The following is a 24,487-nucleotide window of genomic DNA, read 5'->3' on the forward strand; positions in this document are numbered from 1 at the left end:
GTTTGGGAGCACATGAGATTTTGTGTATGTTGTTTAAGAGTGGTGTCTGTTTCCTACAGCCCTCTGACTCTCCTTTCCTCTGTACAAACCTTGGTGGCCTTCAAAGCCAGATGTTTTGGGGGCTTGTCTTCCAGGTACAGGGTCTCTGAGATAGGGGCCTAGTATGAGTCTCAAATCCTTCTCTCCTTAGGGAGAACCTCTGCAATTGTGATTTTCCTCCCATTTGTGGGTCACCTACCCAGGGATGTGGATCTTGCCTGTACCTGTACCTCGTCCGTGCCCCACTACTCATCTCACTGTGATTCCTTCTTTATGTCTTTAGCTGTGGAAAATCTTTTCTGCTATTCTTCAGGTTATTCTCATCAATAGTTGCTCTGTAAATAGTTGTAATTTTGGTGTGTCCATGGGAGGAGGTAAGCTCAGGATCTTCCTACTCTGCCGTCTTGGCCACACCTTGTGTGTGTGTGTGTGTGTGTGTATTCATTTTTATAATTATATACTTTATCTGCATCTATTGAGATGGTCATGTGATTTTTGTACTCTCTTTTGTTGATGTGGTGTATCACATTGATTGATTTGTGTATGAGCTATCCTTGTGTCCCTGGGATGAATCCAAATTGATCATAGTGTATGTTCTTTTTTATGCATTGTGGGATTTGGTTTGCTAGTATTTTGTTGAGACTTTTTGCATCTATGTTCATCAAAGAAATTGGCTTGCAATTTTCTTTTTTGGTAGTGTCTTTGTCTGGTTTTTGTATCAGGGCGACGATGGTTTCATAGAATGAGTTTGAGAGTGTTCCCTCCTCTTCAGTCTTTTGGAAGAGTTTGGAAAGGATTGGTATAAATTCTTATTTGTATGTTTGGTAGAATTCCCCAGTAAAGCCATCTGGTCCTAGACTTTTGTTTGCAGGAAATTTTTTTTTATTACTGATTCTGTTTTACTTCTAGTGATCAGTCTGTTCAAATTATCTATTTCTTCTTGATTCAGTTTTGGTGGGCTGTGTGTTTCTTCTAGGTTGTCCAATTTGTTGCCATATAGCTGTTCATACTCTTTTTTTCTTTTTCTCATTTTCTTTAGTGTCGGTTATAATTTCTCCTCTTTGATTTCTTATTTTGTTTGTGTCCTCTCTCTTTGCTTCTTGGTGAGCCTGGCCAGAAGTTTCTTGATTTTGTTTACTCTTTCAAAAACACAAGCTCTTGGTTTGATTAATTTTTCTATTGTCTTTTTAGTCTCTATTTTGTTTATTTCCTCCCTGATCTTTATGTAATTATACACTTCATATATGATTATATATTCATTAATTGAAGTTTATGTATAAAATATAATTCATGTTATATAACAGCATTCCAGTAATTTTTTGGTACAACTTTGTCAAAACAATTTAAAAATTAATTATTAAAAAAACTAAAATACATAATTTCTGATTATAAAATACACATAGATCATAAATAATGTGAGTCCTATAATTCCTCAATCCCCACTGTTAATATATTTGTAAGCAGTTTTTTTTAAAATTCATGTATGAGTAGATTGGTGAAATATTTGTTCATTTGTGATTAATTTGTGATAGGAAGACGGAATACAATGTTCTTTGCTCTTAGGCTTATTCAAATATGCAGTGAACCAGACTATGTTTTGTGAAATAATATTTCAATATTTTTCTTCATGCTCTAGGTATGTATTCTTTTTGGATCCATGCAATCTGGACTTGATAAACCGGAAAATTAAGTCTGTAGCACTGTGTGTCGCAGCATGTCCAAGACAAGAACTGAAAACCCTAAGTGATGTTCAGAAGTTTGCAGAGATAAATGGTGAGACATTAGGCCCTCCGAGTATATACCCTAATCACTTACTTTCACTATTAAATAATATGTGTTTGCCTTTCAATATAAATTTGTTGTAGTGTTAAATAAATCATCAAAGAATCTTAGAAGAAGAGAAGTGAAAGTACTTTTGAACTTCTTGATACAAAATATTACAGTCACCTAGGGAGCTCGTTGAAACTGCAGATTCCTGGGCCACACCCAGGGAAATTCTAATTCAGTAAGGCTTTGGGCTCTGGAAATGTGTTTTTTGTTTTTTGGTTTGTTTTTTTTTTTTAACAAATATTTCAGGTGATTTTGATGTAGCCTGCTTGAGTATTTGGGAATTATTAGACTACTCTATGTGAAATGTTGGGTTTTTCTTCTTCTTTCTAAGTGTAAGTTAACAATATTTCAATTAGTCTATTTTATTTTTACCCTTGGATAACAGTATAATATGTATCTATTATTAGAAATTTGAAAAGTTAAGAAAAAGTAATGAAGAGGTTAAAACCAAAATTCCACCATTTTTTAATGTATTGGTGTATATATAATTTTGTGTCTTGCTTTTTTAATTAAATATTATGTCTTAACCATTTTTGTAAGAAATAAGTTTTTAGACACTTTGAGGTTAAACATATGGGAATTAGCTGAGAAAACAAGCACAGTCCATTTCCTGAGCTCTAGCTCTTTCTCTTGGGTTGCTGATCTCCAGGTGCTTTCCTCAGCTCCAAATGACTCACATCAGTTCTCTTCAGAGAATTTTTTTTTAAATCTCTCTTCGTAGAGGGCTGCATACTGATAGTCCTTCAAGCCTGTATTTTTCCATGAGGTTTTGTGTTTGTATTTTGTGTGTAAGAATCCTCGGAGCTGTCTCAGCCCTGCCCAAAGTCGCAGGCTAGTTCTAGCCTTGGAATAAGGGCTGACTCGGGCCTCCACCTGGTGTAACTGCTGGCTGGGTGGAGAAACAGCCTGGGGCATAGCAATACACACACCTGCGTGGCTCCAGAGGGTTTCAGATGTGGGTGCTAGCCTTCTGAGGGCAGAAGGACTGCAGCCTCCAGACTGGTAGTTTTCCTGTTCCATCGCTGTGTGCCCTCAGCATAAGATAGTGGGAAGAGCATGGGATTGATTCGGATCTGAATTCTGATTCTGCCTCTGTCATTGAGTGGCTCTGTAATGAGGGACAGAAAGTGTAGCTTCTCTGAGCCTAGATTTCCTCATTTGAAAAAAATGTAGATTTAAAATAATGCCCCTCTCTTAGGTTGTTGTGAGGATTAAATGAAATGATGAATGAAGAATATTGGGCACTTGGTGGGCACTGAATAAAGAGGTGCCAGCTACTCTCTGAGATCTCATTTTCTAGCCTCACAAGATGATATCCTCACATGTGTTGATTTGCTGAGTCTGATACCAGAACTATCAGCTCTGTTGTTATTAAGTTTCTTAGGGATGAGTGAGTTATTCCTTAAGGGTTTTCCTAAAATATTAGACAATGTGAGCATACACAGTGTACTTTGGGACGTGGTATCATTGAGTGGTTAAGATTATGGGCTCTGGAGCCAGATTATCTGGGTTTAAGTGTTGGTCATACTACTTAACAGCCGTGAGACCCTGTGCAAGTTGTTTTATCTCTCCATACTTCAATTCCCCATCTATGAAACAGGGATAATATTTGTACCTAAACTACCTCGAAGACTTGTTACGAGGAGTTAATGCATAAAAAATGATTAGAACAGTGTTTGACAAATAAAAGTTGTTCCAAAAAAGAAGTGTTGACCACTGCTGTTATGTTGTTGTTGTTCTTGTTGTTGTTATTACTATTTTTCTACCAATGAACTGTAATACCCTTTCCACCTCCAGTCTCTTTCTAACTTCTAGCTCCCTTTCTAACTAATAGCTGCCATATTAATATTCTTAACAGCTTCAATCCTGTTAGTCTCTTCCTCAGAAATCAGTGGTAAAAAAAAAATCTGTATGTCTTACTCTGGCATTCAGAATTATTATCTAGTAAGGAACTCCCTCCTACCATGTTCTCTTGGACCTACTGGATGTGAGTCTTGGTCCGTTGAACCTGACATGTCATCAGGAGGACAAGAAGCGAGCTAGTTCCTTGTCGGCTGCATTGCCTGTGGTGATGCTCCTTTGGGAAGAAATGCCCCTTGTTGCCCTGCTTTCATGCTTTGTTTCCAGGCCCCTGTCCTTGTAAGTGAGTGTGATACTGAGTATAGCCTATTAAGATCCTGTTAAGAAGACCCTTCTGATGAGTTTTGCAGCTTTGTTTTACCCATCATGTCTTGTACAAAGTAGGTATTCAAGAATATTAATGAATAAGCATTATTTCAGAAAAGCAGAACTTTTGGTTTTGTTCCTGGCTACAAAGGCACGCTTAGACTTTTGAGGCAGCTGTTTGCAAAATAAGTTAACGGATTAGGCATTTTAAAAAAAGTAATAATAATGGCAGCATCAAGAAGCACAGCAAAGGGGGGTGGAGAAAATAATAATTTTAAAAGGCAAGTAGAAAATTACAAAATTATGTTAGAGAGGGAGCCTTTGGTGCAGGGGCCTAAACACCTTAATTTTAACAGCAACCTGAAGTGGAAATTTCTGAGTTTCTCAAAAGAATCTATACTGTTCTTTAGATTGGTGACTTAAAACTGGTGGTACAAATTGATTTGGAAGCAGATGATTTTTATTTGTTATCTATGTCCATTTGTTATTACAGCCATATTTCTGTTAGAAAATACACAGCTCTTTGACTTCAAATATATGGATCTCAATCATTAATTTCAAAGAGGAGTATCTTTAAGAGATAATTTAGGTTTAAGTGGGAAATTTCCAAATCTGTAAGAGAATTAAAAGTCCATGAAAGAGCCATCCTGCATGAGCAAACTTTAAAGCTCCCAGAAGAAAACATAAGGGAAAGCTTCTTCACTTTGGACTTGGCACTAATTTATTGGATGTGAACCAAAAGAATAGGCAACAAAAGAAAAACTAGGTAAATTGGACTCATCAAAATTTAAAACTTCTGTGCCTCAAAGGTACAATCAACAGAGTGAAAGGCAACCCATGGAATGGGAGAAAATATTTGCAGTCTTGTGTCTCTGATAAGGGGTTGATATCCAGAGTATATGAAGAACTCTTACAACTCAACAACAAGAAAAAAAAATACAGCCTGATTTAAAAAATAGGGAAAGGACTTTAGTAGACCTTTATCCAAAGATGTATGGATGGTCAGTAACAAGAATGTGAAAAGATGCTGAACATCACTGATCAGAAGGGAACTGCAAATTAAAGCCACAGTGAGATACCACCTCACACTCATTGGGATGGCTACTGTAAAAACAACAACAAAACCCAGAAAATAACAAATGTTGGTGAGGATATGGAGAAATTGGAATCCTTGTGCACTGTTGGTATGAGTGTAAAATGGTGTATCTGCTATGGAAAACAGTATGAGTTTTCTCAAAAAATTTTAAATGGAATTACCACAGAGGATTTTTGGGGCAGTGAAAGTACTTTGTATGATACTATAATAATGGACATGTTATTTTGTATTTGTCCATGCCCATAGAATGTATAGCACCAAGAGTGAACCCTGATGTAAACTGTGGACTTTGGGTGATTATGATGTGTCAGTGTAGGTTTATCAGTTGTATCAAACCTACCACTCCGGTGGGAGAATGTTGACAATGGGGGGAGGCTATGCATATTTGGTGGGTATGAGGTATGTGGGGGGACCTCTGTACCTTCCTCTCAGTTTTTCTGTGAACCTAAAAGTGCTCTAAAAAAATTAAATCTTTGAAGAAAATTTGATTGCTATTTGAACCGTAAATCCCACTTTTAAGCATATACCCAAAAGAAAAAAGATTTCAAAGAGATATTTGCACACTCAGGTTCACTGCAGCAATATTTTGCCAACAGATGGAAGCAACCTAAATGTCCATTGACAGATGAATGGAGAAAGAAAATGTGGTAGATACATACAATGGAATATTAGTCAGTCTTAAAAAATAAGGAAATCCTCTCATATGCTATAAAATGGATGAACCTTGAGGACATTATGCAAGGTGAAGTAAGCCAGTAACAAAAAGACAAATGCTGCATGATTATACTTACATGAGGTATCTAAAGTGGTCGGACTCCGTAAATGTAGAATGATGGTTGCTAGAGGTTGGGGGGAGGGGGAAATGGGAAAATGGTGTTTAGTGGATATAGAGTTTCAGTTTTGGAAGATGAAAAATTTCTAGAGATCTGTTGCACAATAATGTGTATATAGTTAACACTACTGAACACTTAAAAATGGTTAAGATGGTATATTTTATGTTACATGGTTTTATCACTTTTTTTAAAATAAGAAAATTCTGACAAATGCCACAATATGGATGGACATTGAAGACATTATGCTAAATGAAACAAGCCAGTCACAAAAGGACAAATACTTTATGATTCCCTTATATGAGATACTTAGAGTAATCCAGTTCACAGAGACGGAAAGCAGAATGGTGGTTGCCAGGGGCTGTGGGGTGAGAGAAATGGGAAGTTACTGTTTTATATGTAAAGAGTTTCAGTTTTGCAAGATGAAGAGATCTGGATATGGATGATGGTGATGGTCGCACAACATTGTTAACGTGCTTAATGCTTAACAAAATTTTTATTTTGTGTATTTTACCGCAATTTAGAAGTTCCTGAAAGAGAAGAAATAGAAAACAAACTTATGGTTATCAAGGGGGGAAGGGGGTTGGCAGGGCTAAATTGAGAGTTCAAGATTTGCAGATACAAACTATTATATATAAAGTAGATAAACAAGTTTATACTGTATAGCGCAGGAAACTATATTCAATATCTTGTAGTCACCTATAATGAAAAGGAATATATGTATGTACATGTATGACTGAAGCATTATGCTGTACACCAGAAATTGACACAACATTGTAACTGACTATACTTCAATTAAAAAAAAAATTTCCTGAAAGAGAAAGATCCTGTTTTGGGTAGTCACTTTTTAAATGATCATTTAAACCTTATTTTAAAATGCAAGGTAAAATAGCATTTTTCTTACCAGAATGAAAAGATAATATAAATCGTTCTCAGAGTTTTAAGTTTCCATGACAACATTTGAAGGTACTTTTTAGCACTTAACCGTCCATTCGTGTGAACTTTTATTACCTCTGCAAATTGTTTAAAATCTTTATAAGGGAAAGCTCTTGGTTCTTGTAGTAATGTAAGAGATGCATTTATTAGAAAAAAATAATATTTCCTCAATTCTTTGTTTCTTTTAGACAAGAAAGAGGAATTTTCTTGGACACTTAAGTTTGTGGGGTGCTTCTGTCAAGTATGTCTGACTAGAATAGAAGGCTTGGAGGAAATAGCTGGAAATTAGATTGGTTATGCGGAGATGCTGCCATATTACAAAGAGCTTTAAAAGGCAGAAGACTTCAGATGAATGTAAAAGTCTAAGTTCTAGTTCATGACTTGAGTGGTAGGTTTACAAATGTGCATTTTATTATTATGGTTCATAGTTTATATGTGACACAAAAATCATAAATATATGATGCTAGAGAATAAAACAATTTAACAATTGCCTTTAAAGTGTTAGAGTTGCCAGATACCATAAGCACTCAGTATGAAACTTCTTTGGCTCTTTGTTTATCGTCTGGCTGCAGTAGTGCATGAGTTTCCTAGGGGCAGGATCATGCTCTATTCATCTCTGAATATCCAAGCCTGAATGTAGGACCTCACATAGCAGCTATTCATGTTTTTTGAAAGAATGATAGACTGAATTTCCCTCTTCATCTCTATTGCCACTTAATAATTTCTCATTCTCTCAACACATTTTATCGTTTGCTCAATTCTGCATCCATGTGAGTTGCCACCAGCAGGTAAATTGTTTAGCTTCTGTCTGACTAGAGTTGCTGTGAAATCAGTTCTCTTTATTCATCTCTAAATAATTCATCTTCCTCACTCATTTATCTCTCTTACACACACTCTCCAAGTGATTATTCATGCCTTTTCTTCTCTTAAGCTTTCTTTTTTTTTAACATTTTTTATTGATTTATAATCATTTTACAATGTTGTGTCAAATTCCAGTGTTCAGCACAATTTTTCAGTTATTCATGGACATATACACACTCTTTGTCACATTTTTTTCTCTGTGAGTTATCATAACATTTTGTGTATATTTCCCTGTGCTATACAGTGTAGTCTATTCTACAATTTTGAAATCCCAGTCTATCCCTTAAGCTTTCTTGTTCTTCCTCTTTCCTAACCTTATGCCCTACAGAGAAAACTGAAACCATCTGGTGAGAGCTCCCATCTGAGTTCTTATTTTCAGCAGAGCATGAATCCACCAATTTTCCTGCCCTCCAGCTTCTGATTAACAGATTTCTTTCCTCCTTTATTATCATTTCTGAAAGCTCAAATAATGTATACATTGTTAGGGGAAAAGGAATCACTCTCCCTCTGAAGCTCACTTTAGCTTTACATGAGACCTTCGTCTCAGCCCAGCTAGACCATGACAGGTGGTAAAGGGAAGGGAGGATAAAGTCTGCTCAGATAATTCTTCCTCTCCTCTCCCCTCTCCCTAATTCTGGCTCTACTAATCATCTCTGGCCCATAGTCCAGTCTACACTGTACTCCACTGTCCCCGTGTTCAGCATGGGCATCTGTGTCTGTACAGTTAAATCAGACTTGAGCCCTGCATTTTGTTTCAGCATATCATGTATTGGTGCACTTTGTGCCGTACACTGTGGCAGATGCTTTTCATGTGGTTATATTCTTTCCACGTGCAGTCTACATTCTAAACAGAAGTTTAGAAATGAGAATCCCCTGTAAGTTGGGGGCTGACTGTGTGTTTTCAGTTGGTATTAATATTTTACATGGAATTCCTTATTATCTTTTGTATTACTCTTATCAAACTATAACATGATGTATATTTTGTTTTCCATAACACAATAGTACAATGGCAGAGATCTTATTTTCCTTTTGTTTGTGTCCCATTTATAGTGTGTGAAAAAGCACCCCCATTTAAGAGTGCTCCTTTAGTGTGCTGTATTTTGTATAAATTCTGAGAGCTTTATGACAGCCATTTGGACCATGTTCACATTTTGAGTAGAGCCATACATTTTAGTGCTTTCTCAGTGGTCACCGATGAAAACTTTGAAAGGCTGTGTGATCCATCCAGATAAAGTATGTGAATACTAATAAGGCTTTTGATTATTGTTATCTAGTTGTGAGGTTTAGAATCAGTATGAGTAGACGATCAGATTATTACCGTCTTTCTTACCAGTTAGTAACACTGTAACCTAATCCACAGAGTTAATATGGATTCTTTTTGGCCACAGTGAATCAGGAGATTGGACTTGATATCATTTATAAATGAATGAAATGAACAACCCTAGCAACTGGTTTAATTGCCTCTAAGGCAGAGACCAGCAAGGGAAACCTGATTGTTAAAAAAGGAAGTAAAAAATCCTTAAATTTGTTGATGGAATTTTAAGTACTTCCTTTAGTCAACAAATAATTAATTAGTTCTCATTAAGTATGTGCCAGAGAGACAAAAACAAGATGTAGTCTCCATGTTTTAGGAGCTTGCATTAGAGTAGATGGTCCAACTTCTCTTTGTCCTCCACAGTACCTAGTGGAAGTCTTGTACATAGATGTCCAGAGTTAATTCACTCAGCAAATACTTGTTGTGTGCCCAGTATGTGCCAGTAGTGGTTGATAGATGATGTCATATCTCCAACCGATTAGTGTTGCTTCTTGAGAATTGCCAACATGTCCATGCTATTCATTGGTTACTAGAAATTGAAATTGGAAAACTGTCTTGCTTTCTTCTGGCATATAAATGTATAACGCTTTCCTAATTGGAGAGAAAGGGATTAAGTTCACTGAACTTAACATAGCATTGTAATTTGTTTTTTCATAATGAAAACTTCTACATTGAAAGATTTTCTTTTTTATTAACTACAGTCTTCTAAAGCATGCTTTTTAAGGAATCTTTTTCCCTTAACTTTAGTGTATCCTACAAATTTTACTGTGATAGCAAGTTAAACAAAATTTTAGAACAAGAATCAGCCCCCAACTTACCAACTCTTTGTTTCAAATAATTTGATGTTTTAGACCAGTGGTGCTTGACTAAGGGCAATTTTGCACCTGCCATTGATGCCTGTACACCCTCAGGACATTTAGTAGTGTCTGGAGACATTTTTGATGGTCACAACTGGGTGAGGGGTTACAGGGAGCTGCTGGCATCTAGTGGATAAAGACCAGAGGTGCTGCTAAACATCCTGCAGATGCACAGGACAGCCCCCTACAGCCAAGAATTGCCTAACCCAGAATGTCAGTGCCACAGTTTAGAAATTTTGTTTTAGATAGTATATTTTGCAGTGAATAGTGAAAATTATATAAACATTATATATAACATGTAACACCAAAATATGAAATTAAAAATAAGTCTTTCTTTTTCTTTCTTTTTCTTTTTAAATCAGGTTGTCTGTTTTATTCAACAGATGGCTTTTGAGTACTGTCTGTGTGCCAGGAGTTAGGAGTTCTTGATATTTTGAAGACATATGGTCCCAGTTCTCAAAGAGCTCACATTCTAAAAATAGAGATGATATGTAAACTAAAAAATTGCATGATAATATGCTAAGTTTTATAACAGAGATAAGCAGAAATTAGCTTGCCTTGGGTGCATCAGAGAAGACTTGATGAAGGAGATGAAGCTTGAGTAGTTTGTTGAAATTCTGCTCAAACTTTGAACATTCACTCAGATGCTAATTAAGAAAGGACAGCCCAAGCAGAGGGGACAGCATATGAAAAAGCCTGGAAGCTTGTTAAACAGGAAGAACTGTAGGTAGTTTATTATATGAGGCTGTAGTTTTCGGGAGAGACCTGCTTTAAGAGGGCCTTGAAGCCAAGGAGTTTGGAATTTGTCCTGAGGGGCTGGGGTGTGATACAACTAATGACCAGTTTTCAGAAATCATTCTGATGGTTGTATACAGCATGGAGGTGAGAAACCCTTCGGGAGGGTAGTTTAACTGACCCAATAAGAGGTCATGATGGTCTGAGATAAAACAGAAAAGTCTGATTGTCAGGACTTGGTATGTTGAATGTCTTGAATCCTGTGGGTAAATAAAGAAGGTAGAAGATGACTTCCACGCTTCATCTTGGGGATTTCATGGATGGTGGAGCCATTAACCAGGGTAGAATAAACATGGGAGGGGGCAGAGCAGATTTGGAGAGTGAGTGATGAAATTTATTTTTAAACGTGTTATTTTTGCAGTATCTGTGGAACATATGGTTTTTGAACTTAATTGAATACATGTCTGATTATGATTATTAGGAATGACACAGAAGAAGTATTGTGACCTAGGAGTAAAGAATTCTAAGTTTGCCAGTGTTGGCTTTTAAGGCCTTGGAAGTATGACTTACTTTTTTCATCTGTAATATTTTGAGCATGGTGATGGAAACATATCTTTTAGGGGAGTTGTTATAAGTGATATTGAGCAAAAGAATAAGTAATTGACTATTATAAGGCATTTGAAATATTACGTAGTTAAACATTCTGGGGGCTATAGCAATCGTTTACCAAGATAAATGTTTTTATACCCAAGTTAGGTTCCTAAGATCACTCATTTTGATGGCCTTTGAATAACACTGGCTGAGTTGCATGGATTGCCTCTGGTGTGGTTTAGATAAGCTTTTGTTTTTTGTTTTAGACTTTTCATTACTCTAGCATGGTTTTTCCCTGCTTTTTGCATTTGAAGAAAACCATTGTCTTGCTGTTTATAACCAAACATTGTGGGCTAAATATTGTTTATACTGCTACTATTACAAAGATAAAATAGATACTGCCTTAAAAGTGTTCACAGAAAATGCATTAGCTAATAAACATGAAAAGAAAAATGATTGTAAAACATTGGCCATTTCTGGGTTGTTTTAATGTTCTTCACTGAGGATTCTCTGTCCATCAACCCTTTGAACAGGAAGCAATATAAGGCTTCTTCTGATTGTTACTACTAACACACTGTAAAGATCTTTTCCCTTTAATCTGTTTAGTACAGGATCTATTTAGTACTGGCCTGTGTCCCAGAATACCATCAGAGATAAGGCTATTATCCTTTCATTGAGCATTATCCTGGGAAAGTCTTTATAAAATTGAACTCTATTGCACCTGCTGACCTCCTTTTTTAAATGAAAAAAGGGTGGGGATGGAGATTATGTTCACTGAATTCAGATGGAGCAGTGTGTTTGACAGAATGGACACAAAATGCTTTAGTTAGGGCCTTTTATATTGTGCAAATCGATTCCATCTTGGACTCTGAAAGAAGTAAGTTGACAATTCAGATCAGGAAGTTGATGAGCACGTTGGGTGCTCTGCAGTTACTGGCACCGTTGCTATTTTTTCACGAGCAATTCTATAATGGGACTCCCAGCCATTACAGAATTAATCTAAAATGTTTCTTGCCATTGCTGTCATGTTTTCTCTAGAAGTGCTATAAATAGAATCTAGTGGCATTATCTTTAAACATGAAAGCCTGATTTTACAAGAGTTACATATTAAATATTCATGCTTAACTTAAAAAATTAAGTCATTAAAATGGAAGAGAATGATCAAAAACAGTTTCAGAAACTTAGTTTCTTACTGAGTCTATCTTAAGCTAAAGAACCTTGAGGAACAGTGCCATGTAACTTTCAAATATCTCTTTAAATTTTACACTGTCAAATTACTTGAATAATTTTTATATAAAATAGATGCTACATGTACTTACATAAACATGCTATTGAGAACCACATATTCAAATACTTAGCAAGTCGGTTTCTGGTTTTGGGACAGCATTACTGAATTAAATGCAGGTTTGTGGTTTTCTAAAAGTTCTTTCGAGTCAAGGGACAAGATGTAAGTGAAATAAAAACTCCCAGTTTTGTTGTCGCAACAAATATTTTTTCTGTATTCCCTTCTAGTTCCTTCTCACATCCTCACATGATGTTTCCATAATTAATTCAATGTTAAAGTCTGCCTCTTCATTATATTTTAAACATTTTCCATGGTGGTACAATGTAAGAGTTCATTATTGCTATAATAAAATGCAAAGCTATTCTACTTATTTTTAATAATAGAGTATTTGACCAAATTAGCAACCTACTAAGAACTTCATTTAATGAAATACAGTTTACGTGATATAATATAGTAGGTCTCAGCAAAATCAGAACTAAAGCCTATCTCTTTAGTTAATATCTATTGTACAATGAACCTTATAGTATTCTAGTTGCTATATTACAAAGTTAGCAGATCAGTTAAGTAAGTCGTATCAAGGATTTGGTGTACTGTATCCATCTGAATTTTGTATATTATTTAGATATATATTAGCCATGTAGTCAGAGAATAACCAATCTAGGGTTGAATTTATGCCATTATAAACTATCTGAAAACTGGGAATCTTCTGATCAATTTACTGATTTTATCAGTTTGTTCAGTTTATTACAGTTGCTGTTTCTTGCCTTTTAAGTAAGAATAAAGTAATGTATTATCTGAATGCATATGTTCTATATGCAATAATGTTAAATATTTGGTAATGGAAAGCATAGGAAAGAAAGATGGCATGTGTCATGGAAGGTGGGTTTTGTAGTCAAAGAGATCTAGGGTTTAATCCCAACTCTACTGCTCATCCTGGACAAGCTATTTGCCTTATCTCTTAGCCTCTATTTTCTCCTCTGTAAAGTACGCTTAATAATGCCTGCCTAATAGAGTTATAGGAAATGATATAGTAAACAGGTAGGATGAGAGGAGAGGCTCACCCCACCAGTGACTTTCTAAGAACTCCCTGTGTGATAGGGGAGCGTCAGTCCTACACCCATCCCAACCCTCCTCTCAGAGTGAAAAGCTTGTGTGAGGAACAGAACCAGCCTCAGATGGCCTGCTGTCAACCTGGGTCTGGCAAAACTCTTGGTTTCTTCAAGAAGTGAATTTTATCGTGTTTCTTTTTTTCCTCTGTTTGGAGACATTCCTAGACATAGTTTGGTCAGTTACAATGGAAAATGGACTCTTTACTGAAAAAAAAAAAAAGTGTGTGTATATATGTCATCTTGTACAGAGCCTGACATTTGGCACTCAATATAGGTGGTTCTGGTACTTACTGTTATTACCTTTAATATTATTAATTAACATTTGTACCTAAGTTACCAGAGAAGAATCTATTTCAAATGATTGAGGACTGATACTATAGACCAAATCAGACTTTTATTAATTCTATAATGTTTGAAAGTTGATGCTTGTGTATGTTAACTCAATATTAACCTATAAAATAAAATTGAATTTATTCAGACTCTGTTCTGGTGGCTAACATATAGCTTTTCTTTCAACAGGCTCAGCACTATGCAGCTACGACTTAAAGCCTTCTGAATATACTACGTCTTCAAAATCTTCTGTTCTTTGCCCCAAACTACCTGTTCCAGCGAGGTAAATTTTATTGTATTTTGTTAACTTGTGACTTTTGTTTTTGTAGATGGATTTTAAATTGTTTATGTTATTCTGAGAAAAGTCACCTGTTGCCCAAGTCCAGTACTTTTACAACAGAATTTTTAAAGTAGTAATAGAAGACAATGTGAATTTCATATCATTTTAAAACACACGCATGCTCACAGACACAGGCAAACAACTTCCCTTATTCTCAGATATTTTAAATTTCTTTTAGGGGCTCACTTATTTTTAATGCCATAATTTTTAAGTGTACAAAGCTACTGAATCATTATAAAATCTACAACAAAATTAGAAGCCAGGTCTCACAGTCTTCAAAGATTCTTTGAAGTTGATCATACTAATATAATACTTACCAGGATTATTTTTGAACTTTCTTTATAAATTTAAAAAATATTCCAGTGATTATTCTTCATAATTTATTTCAGGCTCTTTTAGGTACATTCTCTAGAATAGGCTATTTGCCACATCTATAATAAGCTGTCTGTCTTATTCAACAAACATTTATTGTTAAGTAATTACTACATATAATGGATACAAAGATGAAATAAGAAATGTTCTTTGTTTGGAAGGATCTCATAGGAGTTATAAATAAAGCAAATTTTAAAATTATAAATTGATTTTCTAAAGAAGGAAATACATTCTCAAGCATTGTAGAATATATCCTCAGAACTAGGTATATAGTATTTGGCACATGTCTGATCTTGAGAACCTCAGTGTGTATCACTAACCATGTATGAGATGAGTACTCCCCAGGAATACTGAATCAAACCACTTTTTATTGTCTCTCAGTATATTACAGAAAGCTATTGATTAAAGTTTTGGGACTTATCTTAAGATTCGTTTCCTTTGGCTTGCTTATGGGTTACTTTTATTTCATTAACTTGAATTTGAAATTTTTTGTTGAAAAACTGACAAAGGTATATTAGTTTAATTGATTTCCAGCACTTTTAGTCTTGTCAAGTTGCTGTTGAAATTGAAATTGAAAGCCTATAGACGTAAAAATTGTGTGACTGTTTTAAAAGATACTAAGTAAGAGGGACCTACAAATTATGGGCTTAGACTAATAGCTAGGGAGACTCCATTCATGAAAATTGAGAATATTAGGGAAGCTGTGACAGTAGAGAAAGGAGGTCCTTTGACTAGAGGATATTATCAACGTAAAAACAGGAAAAGCTCTGTTCTCTTTTCTACTCAACTGCTAAAGCCTGTTTTAAATGCATACTTGGAGCATAGAGCCACTATTTTAAGGCATAAACATACTAAAAAAGGATAACCAGAAGGCTGTGGTGTGAGAATGAAGTTGGTCTGCTCCTATGTAATATGGGTAGGGTGGGGTTGGGAGCAGTTCACACTGCACATCCTCCACCTCTGACCTCTAACTCTATCATGTTGAAAGGACTGCATGTTCCTGGTTATACTGGGTGATCCGGTCTTGGCTGCAGACGCATGCATCTCATATGTAGTGTCCTAAGGGCATTCCCTAGGAGACACAACATAGAATTAGGAGCTTGGATTTTAGAGATGGACACATGCGGCTTCTAACAAGGTTTTCCACTAATGTCTCAGTAATCCAAGATGCAGTGACGAACCTATTCCATCTGAAAACTGACCAATACTATGTTTATACTGTATTTAAAGATCCTCATGTTTTACTCAACTTAGTATTTCACAATCTAAGTATCTCATCATTTTTGTCTGAACTCAGCCTGTTGGAAAGTAAAAGAGAAGAAACAGTTGATAGAAGGAAAGCAAATTAGGACCTTGTAAATATCATCTAGTATTTGGCAAGCAAAGTGAAAAGATCCGAAAACAAGAATAAATTTGTTTGAATAAAAAACTTAGGACACTACCCTGTTCCACACATAGTATTAGATACCGTATCTCCAAAGATGAGTAAAATCTAAATAATCTCTGTCCTTAAAAACAGTAGAGGGACTATGCTTTGGTTGACTTTTTATATACACAAAAAGGCCAGCTCTAGGCAAACCTGTGATGCAGGCAAATGGCCCTCAGCATGTTTGCTGTCCTTCTGGGAGCACAGCAGAGGGACAGAAAGAACTAAACTTTGAGTCCAGATAGGCCTGGGGCCGAATTCTTTGCTACCACTTTCTATTTGTCAGTTTAAGCAAGTCTGCTTAGCTCCCAGTAAACCAAGTTTCCTCATATGTAAAAAGGCAGTATCATTACCTCTCCCATGGAATTGTTGTAAGAATTAAATAAGATAATATGTGTTAAATAGCCATTGTTGTGCTTGGCATTTGATTTAGGGAGTATTATTTCTCTCAACTTCTAGAGCCTTCCCCTTTCGCCCAAGATTCTTGAGTACCCAGGCACCTTCGGCAGCTGAAGGTAGAGTCCCTTTTAGAGAAAAGCAGTTGTAAACTAATTTGCAGGAAAACACTAGTGCTACATAATTACCAAATGGTTACTATTCCTAAGAGCTTTTGAATTTGAAAAGCAGATGCCTTGAAAAGACTATATTGTATCCACACTGAGAACTCTTATGCTAACATGCTATAAGCATGGTAGCATTAGGGAGTGTAGCCAGCCCTTATACTTAAAATGCTTAAATATTTAGGTATAGCTAGAGAAAACTGCAACACTAGAAACACTTACATACATTCAGTTTATTCATCAAATAGTTACTTTGGTACTTTTCGATGCCAGAAAGAATACTAGGTGTTGGGGGATTAATAACATGATATGGAAATGAGAAACTAATAGCCAAGAAAAAAATATTATCTATTCGTATTTTTTAAATGGTGGATTCAAAGTAAAATAACATTTATAAATCATCTGCTGGGTGTCGAGCGCCATGTTGAGTTTCTCACATGCATTATCTCATTTAACCATCACTAAAGCCTGTAAGGATATTGTCCCTAGTTTACACATGAGGAAATAGAAGATAAGAGAGGTTAAATGGGTTACCTAAGGCTGCACAACTGATTGTTGGGAATTTGAATTTGAATTTAAGATCTTACAAAGTCTATAGCACAGTTAGTTTGAAGGGAGAAAAAAGGAGTATAGGAATGAAAGAAGAGAGAAAAGAAATGAAATATGTGAAAATCCCTGCAAGTTGCCGTTAGATTCTTGATTGCTTATTTTCTGCCTTTGCTGTGCTATAGACATACTGCCAGAACCTTTTTATTGTTATCCTTTGTCAAATAAAACTTTTAATTAGGAATCATGCGTAATTGTTTATTTATAACCTGAAGTTTTAAAATAATTGTGTGAGACGCAAAACTTCTGCCTTCTCTCATGAAGGCATATGGACAAGAGATATTAGGCATTGTCATCATAGCTCGTTAACTGTGATAGTGTGGGCTTAAGGGCAAATGGACAATATGTTTGCCAAGGTAAGATACAATTTTCCTACGAGTGCCTAATTTTAAAAAAAATCTTTAAAAGACTCAGTATAAATTCATTCTGTTCTTGTTGACTGTTGTTTCAGTAATGTGAAACAGCATCAGTTCCTAATGGGACAACAGTGACTTAAAGATCCAATATTCTGTGGGCTTCAGCAGGTAGAAAAACTTACTCTAAGTAGAATTCTTTATATGTGTCCTCTTAATTGAGAAGCAACAAATTGTGTCACTTAGGTTAGGCACTAAAGTAGAAATGATCTCATATACTAGGTTCTCAGAAGTACTATTTTCCAAGAGGTATGTAAAATCAGCTAACTCATTTCATCTTAAATTCATTATATCATATGGATTTAAATGGTAAAATATGAGACAAACCATTTCAATGCCATGGTTACTTAGATTTTTCTAATAAGGAAGTAATTCAAGTATTAAATACTCATGGCTAGCCAAGTTGTTTTTATTTGGGAAAGAGTTGAGTTGAGAAAAAGAGTGACAAAGGAATCTAGTACTTTTTACTTGAAAGCTAAGTATTTAATTTCACTTTTGATACGATGTCCAAATATTCTCTTTTGTTTGCCTTCTATTTCTGATATTCCTTACCACTAAGAGCAGGCTTTGACCATCAGCTATACAGTATAGTTAATCAGCTTGTGCTATATTTATACCTTCCAATTTAGAGCTGTCAGGTTTTTGTTTTTTGTTTTTAACTGACATAGATTGAATTATAAGGTAAGGGACTGTGGTGGTTTTGCTCCACTTCTTTGAAGGTTCCTTGTCAAAGTACTCTTTCTAATTGGCCAAGTATTTATATGGTATACAGGTGACTTGACAGGGCAAGTTCAGAGGTGATATTACTCAGCATTTCCTTGTAAATTAAAATGAAAGATTAGAATTTTAAGAGTATAATCCTACCCTTTTCAAATCATTGATCCTCATTAGCAGTCTGAAAAGCAGAAAAATACTAAAGCTATTGGGCATCCTGCTTCTATTAATATAGAATCATTAAATTATGGGTAGATATTATTATTATTATTATTATTATTATTATTATTATTATTATTATTATTATTATTATTAATGTGAAAAGGCTTACAGAGGAAGGACTTACTCCTACCCTTTCAGCTAGCAGATGGAGGAACTGAGAGAGATATGAAGTGACACGCAGCTGTGAATCACCCAAGGCTTTTGAACCCAAGTTCAGTCTTTTCTTCGTCTTAGATTCCATTCTCTTTTGGAAATGATGTGTATTTCTCTGAGCAGAAAAATACATCAACGTGCTGTTAGGATATGGGAAGATTTATTAGGTGGAGCTACCTCTGGACAGAGATAAAGTTCACTCATGGTTACATGACTGGATAAAAGGACAGGAGAGCAGGGCCAAGAAAACTGGTGAATATTAAAAACAGTGTATCAGTATCTTTAAGGTGGTTGTACTTTGTGGTCAAGGTTGAGGGCAAGTGAGTTAAACAGAGACAACATCAGAGATGTTAGATAGATCAAGCAGATGCAGATGTAGATAGTCTTGGAGCAGAGGAGGACTTCAGTTTTGAAGGATAGAGAACCAGGCCTATAGTTAAAAATGTGGTTAGAAGTCCTTAGACAGGTACGCTAACCTGACAGGGTCAGTGTCCAGACAGCATCAGGGTAAAAACAGTTGTAGGTCACCACACAGTTGTCTGTCCCAAATTAGCCTCCGTTGACTAAGAACTTATAGTTAATCTTTTTTTTTATTCTTTCCTGTAATATTTCTAAGTAAATCTATTTCATTTAAAAGTATTCTGTAATTTAATATCTTTTTTAAATCATTAGTGAAACCACTTTTGGTCAAAGACCGATGACTTACATACCTGTAATTCAAGCATTACTCAGAATACTCTAGCTTTCTGCAGTTTCTGACAAAATAGCAAATCTTAACTTTGCATTAACTTGAACCAACACCGTTTTGGAGGAATACACAAATATATGCACATATCATAAGAGGTAATTTTTTTAAATGAACATTTAAGTCATATTGTCACATCATTATTTTTGGATACATTTTATTCTGAAGCAGTTAACTAAAGTAAGGTTAGATCTTTAAAATTATATTATTTTATTGCTCCGCGAAGTTTAACAGCATGGAAGATGTTGCTTATTCTTACTTCCGGTGGGGCTCATGTACCAACATTTAAGGAAAACCAACATATAGTCCACTTATGTTCTTACTGTTTTTTGAGGAAGGATCCAGAGATAATATTTTGCTCTGAGTCATACAAAGTTGCTTTGCTGAAATTAGAAACCTTGGGATTTGGTGCTGAACCATGTAATCTTATTCATCATTTGACCAAAATACAGTGCCAATCAAGAATGAGAACACACTTATATCAGTCCAGTCAAAATGTTATGTTAGAACTGTGACTGATAGTCCTACAAATAATTCTAGAAATATGGGATTCATGTTGGTAATGACTAAATTTTACCCTAATACACACATAGGTATGTGTTTATGCATGGGCACACATAGGGGATCTTTTAGAATCCAAACAAATTACGACTGAGGGCATGTTCATAGAGCTTTGCATAAAATCTTTCATTTGTTAGATGTATACTACCTTCTCAGAACCCAAAATAGAATGGTGTTATAACAAACCATATTATGTCACAGTTCATACATAGTTATGTTCCTTCACAAGTAAAAGCTGCAGTCAGTATAAGCCTGATATAATTGATTACCTCTTTTGGGGGCACAAATAATCTCATCATCATCATAATAGTAATAATAACAACAACAACAACAACATATAAGAAGAAAAGAAAATAGCCTAGAATCCCATGACCCTAATAAATCAGAGTTTTTTCATTTGTTTGTAATTTTTTCTGTTCTCTTCTTATGTATATATATCTTTTATACAGAGATATAATCATCACATTAGATATAAATTTGGGGGTTCTTTTCTTCCCTTTTACTATGATAAGTTTTTCCATACGTTAGTATTCATAGCTATTGTTTCGAACAGCTGCATATTATGCTGTATGTTGATGTCTTGGTATGACTAATTTGTTTGAGAGTTATTAAGCTTGTGCCCCCAAACACTTTTTTTAATCCAAGGTTTTTGTAAGGTGTTCTTCTAGAGGAAATACTCTGTTAATGATGACACATTTCAAGCAAAAGCATGTGTCTTTTATTTTTAAATGGCTTATGGCAAAGATTCATTTTCAGTTCAGTGAAGTATATGTTTGTAAGTTTTGTCATCTGCCCCTTGATTAATAGATGTGTAGGCTGAGGAGTTTTTTAAGTGTTTGGTTTTGCTTTTGGTAGTTGTGTATGTGTGTGTATATGTGTGTGTGTGTGTGTGTTTCTTTTCAGAAGGGGCGGGTAATGTCTTCTGTTGGAATATGCACTCCACCCTCTTTGGTAAGGCTTGTGGTAAGATTTGCATCATGCCCCATGACAGTCATCTTCATAGCATTAGGCTCACAGCTCTTAGCTCCCATATGATGTGTGGAGGGTGGAGTGTATTGCAGTCATATTCACCTTTCATTTGTGTGTTTGATGTGGCATTTATATTAAGTAGGAGTAATTTTTTTTCTGATTTTTTTTTCTTGTGTCACCAGTGCACCTATTCCATTCTTCCATCGCTGTGCTCCTGTGAACATTTCCTGCTATGCCAAGTTTGCAGAGGCCCTGATCACCTTTGTCAGTGACAATAGTGTCTTACACAGGCTGATTAGTGGAGTAATGACCAGCAAAGAAATTATATTGGGACTTTGCTTGTTATCACTAGGTAATTGTTTTTCTCATTATTAGCTATTGCATAGTACTGCAGTAGAAGACTGTTCTGTCCTTTAACCAAAATATGAGTACTGCTGGGGATACTTGTAAATTGCTTAATTTCCCGTAGACAAAATAATTGTTTCAGATTATATATAGTTATAAATATATACATATTTAAAATATATATAGAGAGAGATATCTGAAACTCATTTCCCTTCTTTTTTGTCTCATCGGAGAAAACTAGTGTTTTCCCAGACTTCGGTTACTAAGTCATAATAACCTTTAATGTGGTAATAGGAGGCTTCTTTTAATGAAACAAGACCTCTTTGTTTTTCATTATGATTCCAAAAGGCTTACTTGCTTATAGAAGAGGCCACATATAGAACACAGATTTCTGATAATATTACTTTTGGATTATGTAATTTTTTTTTCATTACTACAATTTACAATATCACTGTATTGCTGGAAAAAATTAAGAAATCTCCACTTGCTAGCTGTTGAATTTTTTGGTCAATAAATAGATAATAAAATAAATAAAATCAAATAAATGTTATTTTCAAGATGTAAAACTCCCTGTATTATCCTAGAACTATATGCAGCCATATCAGAATTTACAGACTTTTTTTAGTTGGGAGAAGTAAACTGTGATAGAAACCAAACAACTATTTCATTATATAAGTAAAATGAGTATTTAATGCCTGTTAACACCAATTATAGTCATTGAGAAGACTAGCTGTATTTCTGTCTTGTCATTAGAGAGTATTTTCTTTTTGCTTAGGTAGTACTTGACTCAGTTGAAATAATGCTGTCCATATGAAAAGCTATTTCTGTGATATTTGAAACGCTCCCATCTGTTTTTGGTTCCCGTACATTTATTGCAAATGTGAGTACCTTAATAATGTTACCTAGTCACAGATCCCAACCATTTATTTGACTTTGCAAGTGACCCAAGGAAACTTGACTGTTAGTCTAGCTTTATATAAAAATTATTTGGTTTCTGAACTAGTTGAATACTTTAATCAAGGAAAAAATCCAAACCTAAAAGTAATGCTAATAATGTTGTTAAGCCATTGGAATTCCATTTTTTATTAGAATGGTTCTCTTTTGAGGTTTAAGATCTTTATTCATTTGTTTATGAAATGAGACTTTGGATAATTAAAAATGAACAAATTATGATTTCAGAAATGAATTTCCCCATGCAAGGGTTGAATCTCAGTTTGAGATTTTCACTCAAGATTTTGGCATGTTGGAATTTAGCTTGGGATGGGTAGAGGAGTTGGCTAACTAACTCAGACTAAGCTTTGCTCCTTTTTGAAGAGCTTCACTATCAGGACCCCTGACCCCAGTTGAGAAGTAAGGTCAGAGGAATTTTGGCTCCAGAATATTGCTCTATAGAGTCAGACCATCTCTTAGAGTTTTACAGGAGAAACAACCAAAGAAAGATAAATACCATCTAGCTTGTTGACTGAACATCAAAATTGGTCCTGAAATGCATAAATGACTAAAGGAAGTGTAGCACCTAATTTAACCGATCTCTGTCTACCTGTGGTAATATTTCTGGTCACCACCATGGCATGTCATTTTCTACACTTTGTGTGTTGGCGTATATGTTTGCATGCAAGTTCTGATGTCTTCCCGTGGTGAATCCACAACAGTTCTGTGCTGTTTTTGAGTCACCATGTCCATTTGCCTGTATTCTTTTCTGTCGTTTATAAACCCACAGTTACGTGGTTTGGTTTCACGTGATGCTGTTCAAGTGGCAGAAGTACCAAAGTCAAGTATAAGCAGCCAGTTTCCTTTTCACCTAAATTGGGGTCATGAACTTGTCAATAGCAACAAATTATTTTCCTAGGAGAAAACAATTGAAAGAGAATTTCACTTTTTATTTTCCATTGTTTTCAAATGATATTCTGTGTGTTCTCTGTTTATCTTCCCTACAGTTCTGTCCATGATTTTGATGGTGATAATCAGGTATATATCAAGAATACTTGTGTGGATCTTAACAATTCTGGTCATCCTGGGTTCTCTTGGTAAGCTGTTTTTCCTTTGTTTTGTAGTAATTAGAATGGAGAGTTAAAGTTTGCTTTTAACAATGCCTCAATTCGGAACTACTTTGGCTATTTTAAATAATTTTCTTTTTGCTTATAAACTGTAAAGACTGGTAAATGGATTACATTTAAGTTCGTTCACTGTGAGATCACTAAATCACATAAAATGGCAAGGTAAGTGGCTTTTGGAATAAAAGCAAGTGGAATTATTTTTTAAAGGGTGTCAGGGTTGGGGGCGGCTAACATTTTTCTGTCCGTGTCAGTTTTGGGGGAAAGAGCCCAAGAGAAAAGGAGTCAATTGAGGCTCTGTTCTGCTTCTTGCTCTGGAATTTTCACTTGATTCTTCCCGTGCTCCCTCCTTGCAAGTGAAGGGACCCTTTCCTTTTATCTTCCACTTTTTTAAGGACTGACTCAACCATTAAGTTGTTGAAGTTCTTTCTGGTTGAAAAATTTTCCTGGCAAGATAACTTTGTGTGTGTGTTTAAAAATTTTATTACTCATTTTTCTGTCTTTTGACATTCTATTTTCTGTTTTTGTTTTAGTGTTTCTGATGAAAACTTCTGGGTTTTCTGTGTTTATTGCCTTTAAAAAATTTCCCCCTACTAATTATAATTGTGATACCTAACTACTTCTGTGGTAGGGAACAGAAATATAAGAATTTTCACCCTTGCTTTGAATGGTATACTTTTTATTTTTATTTCTGCAGTTAGTAACCTATACATTTTCAGAAAATATTATTTAATCTAGAATCCTGTAATTAGTAAAGGCTGAAATGAAACGATATTTGTTGAGTTTTCCCCTCCCTCCTTTAAATTTAGCATAAAACTTTCTTCATTGTCAACCCTACTCCCTTCCGCCCACTCCCACTTTTTAGCTCTTATTAAATAGTCAGAGTTTTTTTATTCAGGTTTTTATTAAAGTTAAAATATTATTGACATACTCCATCTTTTTACTCACAGTTCTGGAGGCTGGGAAGTCCAAGATAGGGCACCAGCAGATTTGCTGTCTGGTGAAGGCCAGCTTCCTGGTTCCAGCC

General features: G+C 35.3%; 1 protein-coding gene across 4 annotated transcripts in view; it reads left to right on the forward strand.

The window, feature by feature from the left end:
• The window catches only part of SLC44A1 (solute carrier family 44 member 1), a 170,916-nt gene that overhangs the window by 83,456 nt on the left and 62,973 nt on the right, over window positions 1-24,487 (forward strand). For all 4 annotated transcript variants that reach the window (XM_032478104.1, XM_032478106.1, XM_032478105.1 and 1 more), the window contains 4 exons: window positions 1,676-1,812; window positions 14,170-14,263; window positions 21,244-21,413; window positions 23,344-23,433. In XM_032478104.1, the coding sequence (XP_032333995.1) occupies window positions 1,676-1,812; window positions 14,170-14,263; window positions 21,244-21,413; window positions 23,344-23,433 (491 nt within the window). The remainder of the gene's footprint in view (window positions 1-1,675; window positions 1,813-14,169; window positions 14,264-21,243; window positions 21,414-23,343; window positions 23,434-24,487) is intronic.

Source organism: Camelus ferus, chromosome 4 (assembly GCF_009834535.1).
Source record: "Camelus ferus isolate YT-003-E chromosome 4, BCGSAC_Cfer_1.0, whole genome shotgun sequence".
Taxonomy (NCBI): Eukaryota; Metazoa; Chordata; class Mammalia; order Artiodactyla; family Camelidae; genus Camelus; species Camelus ferus.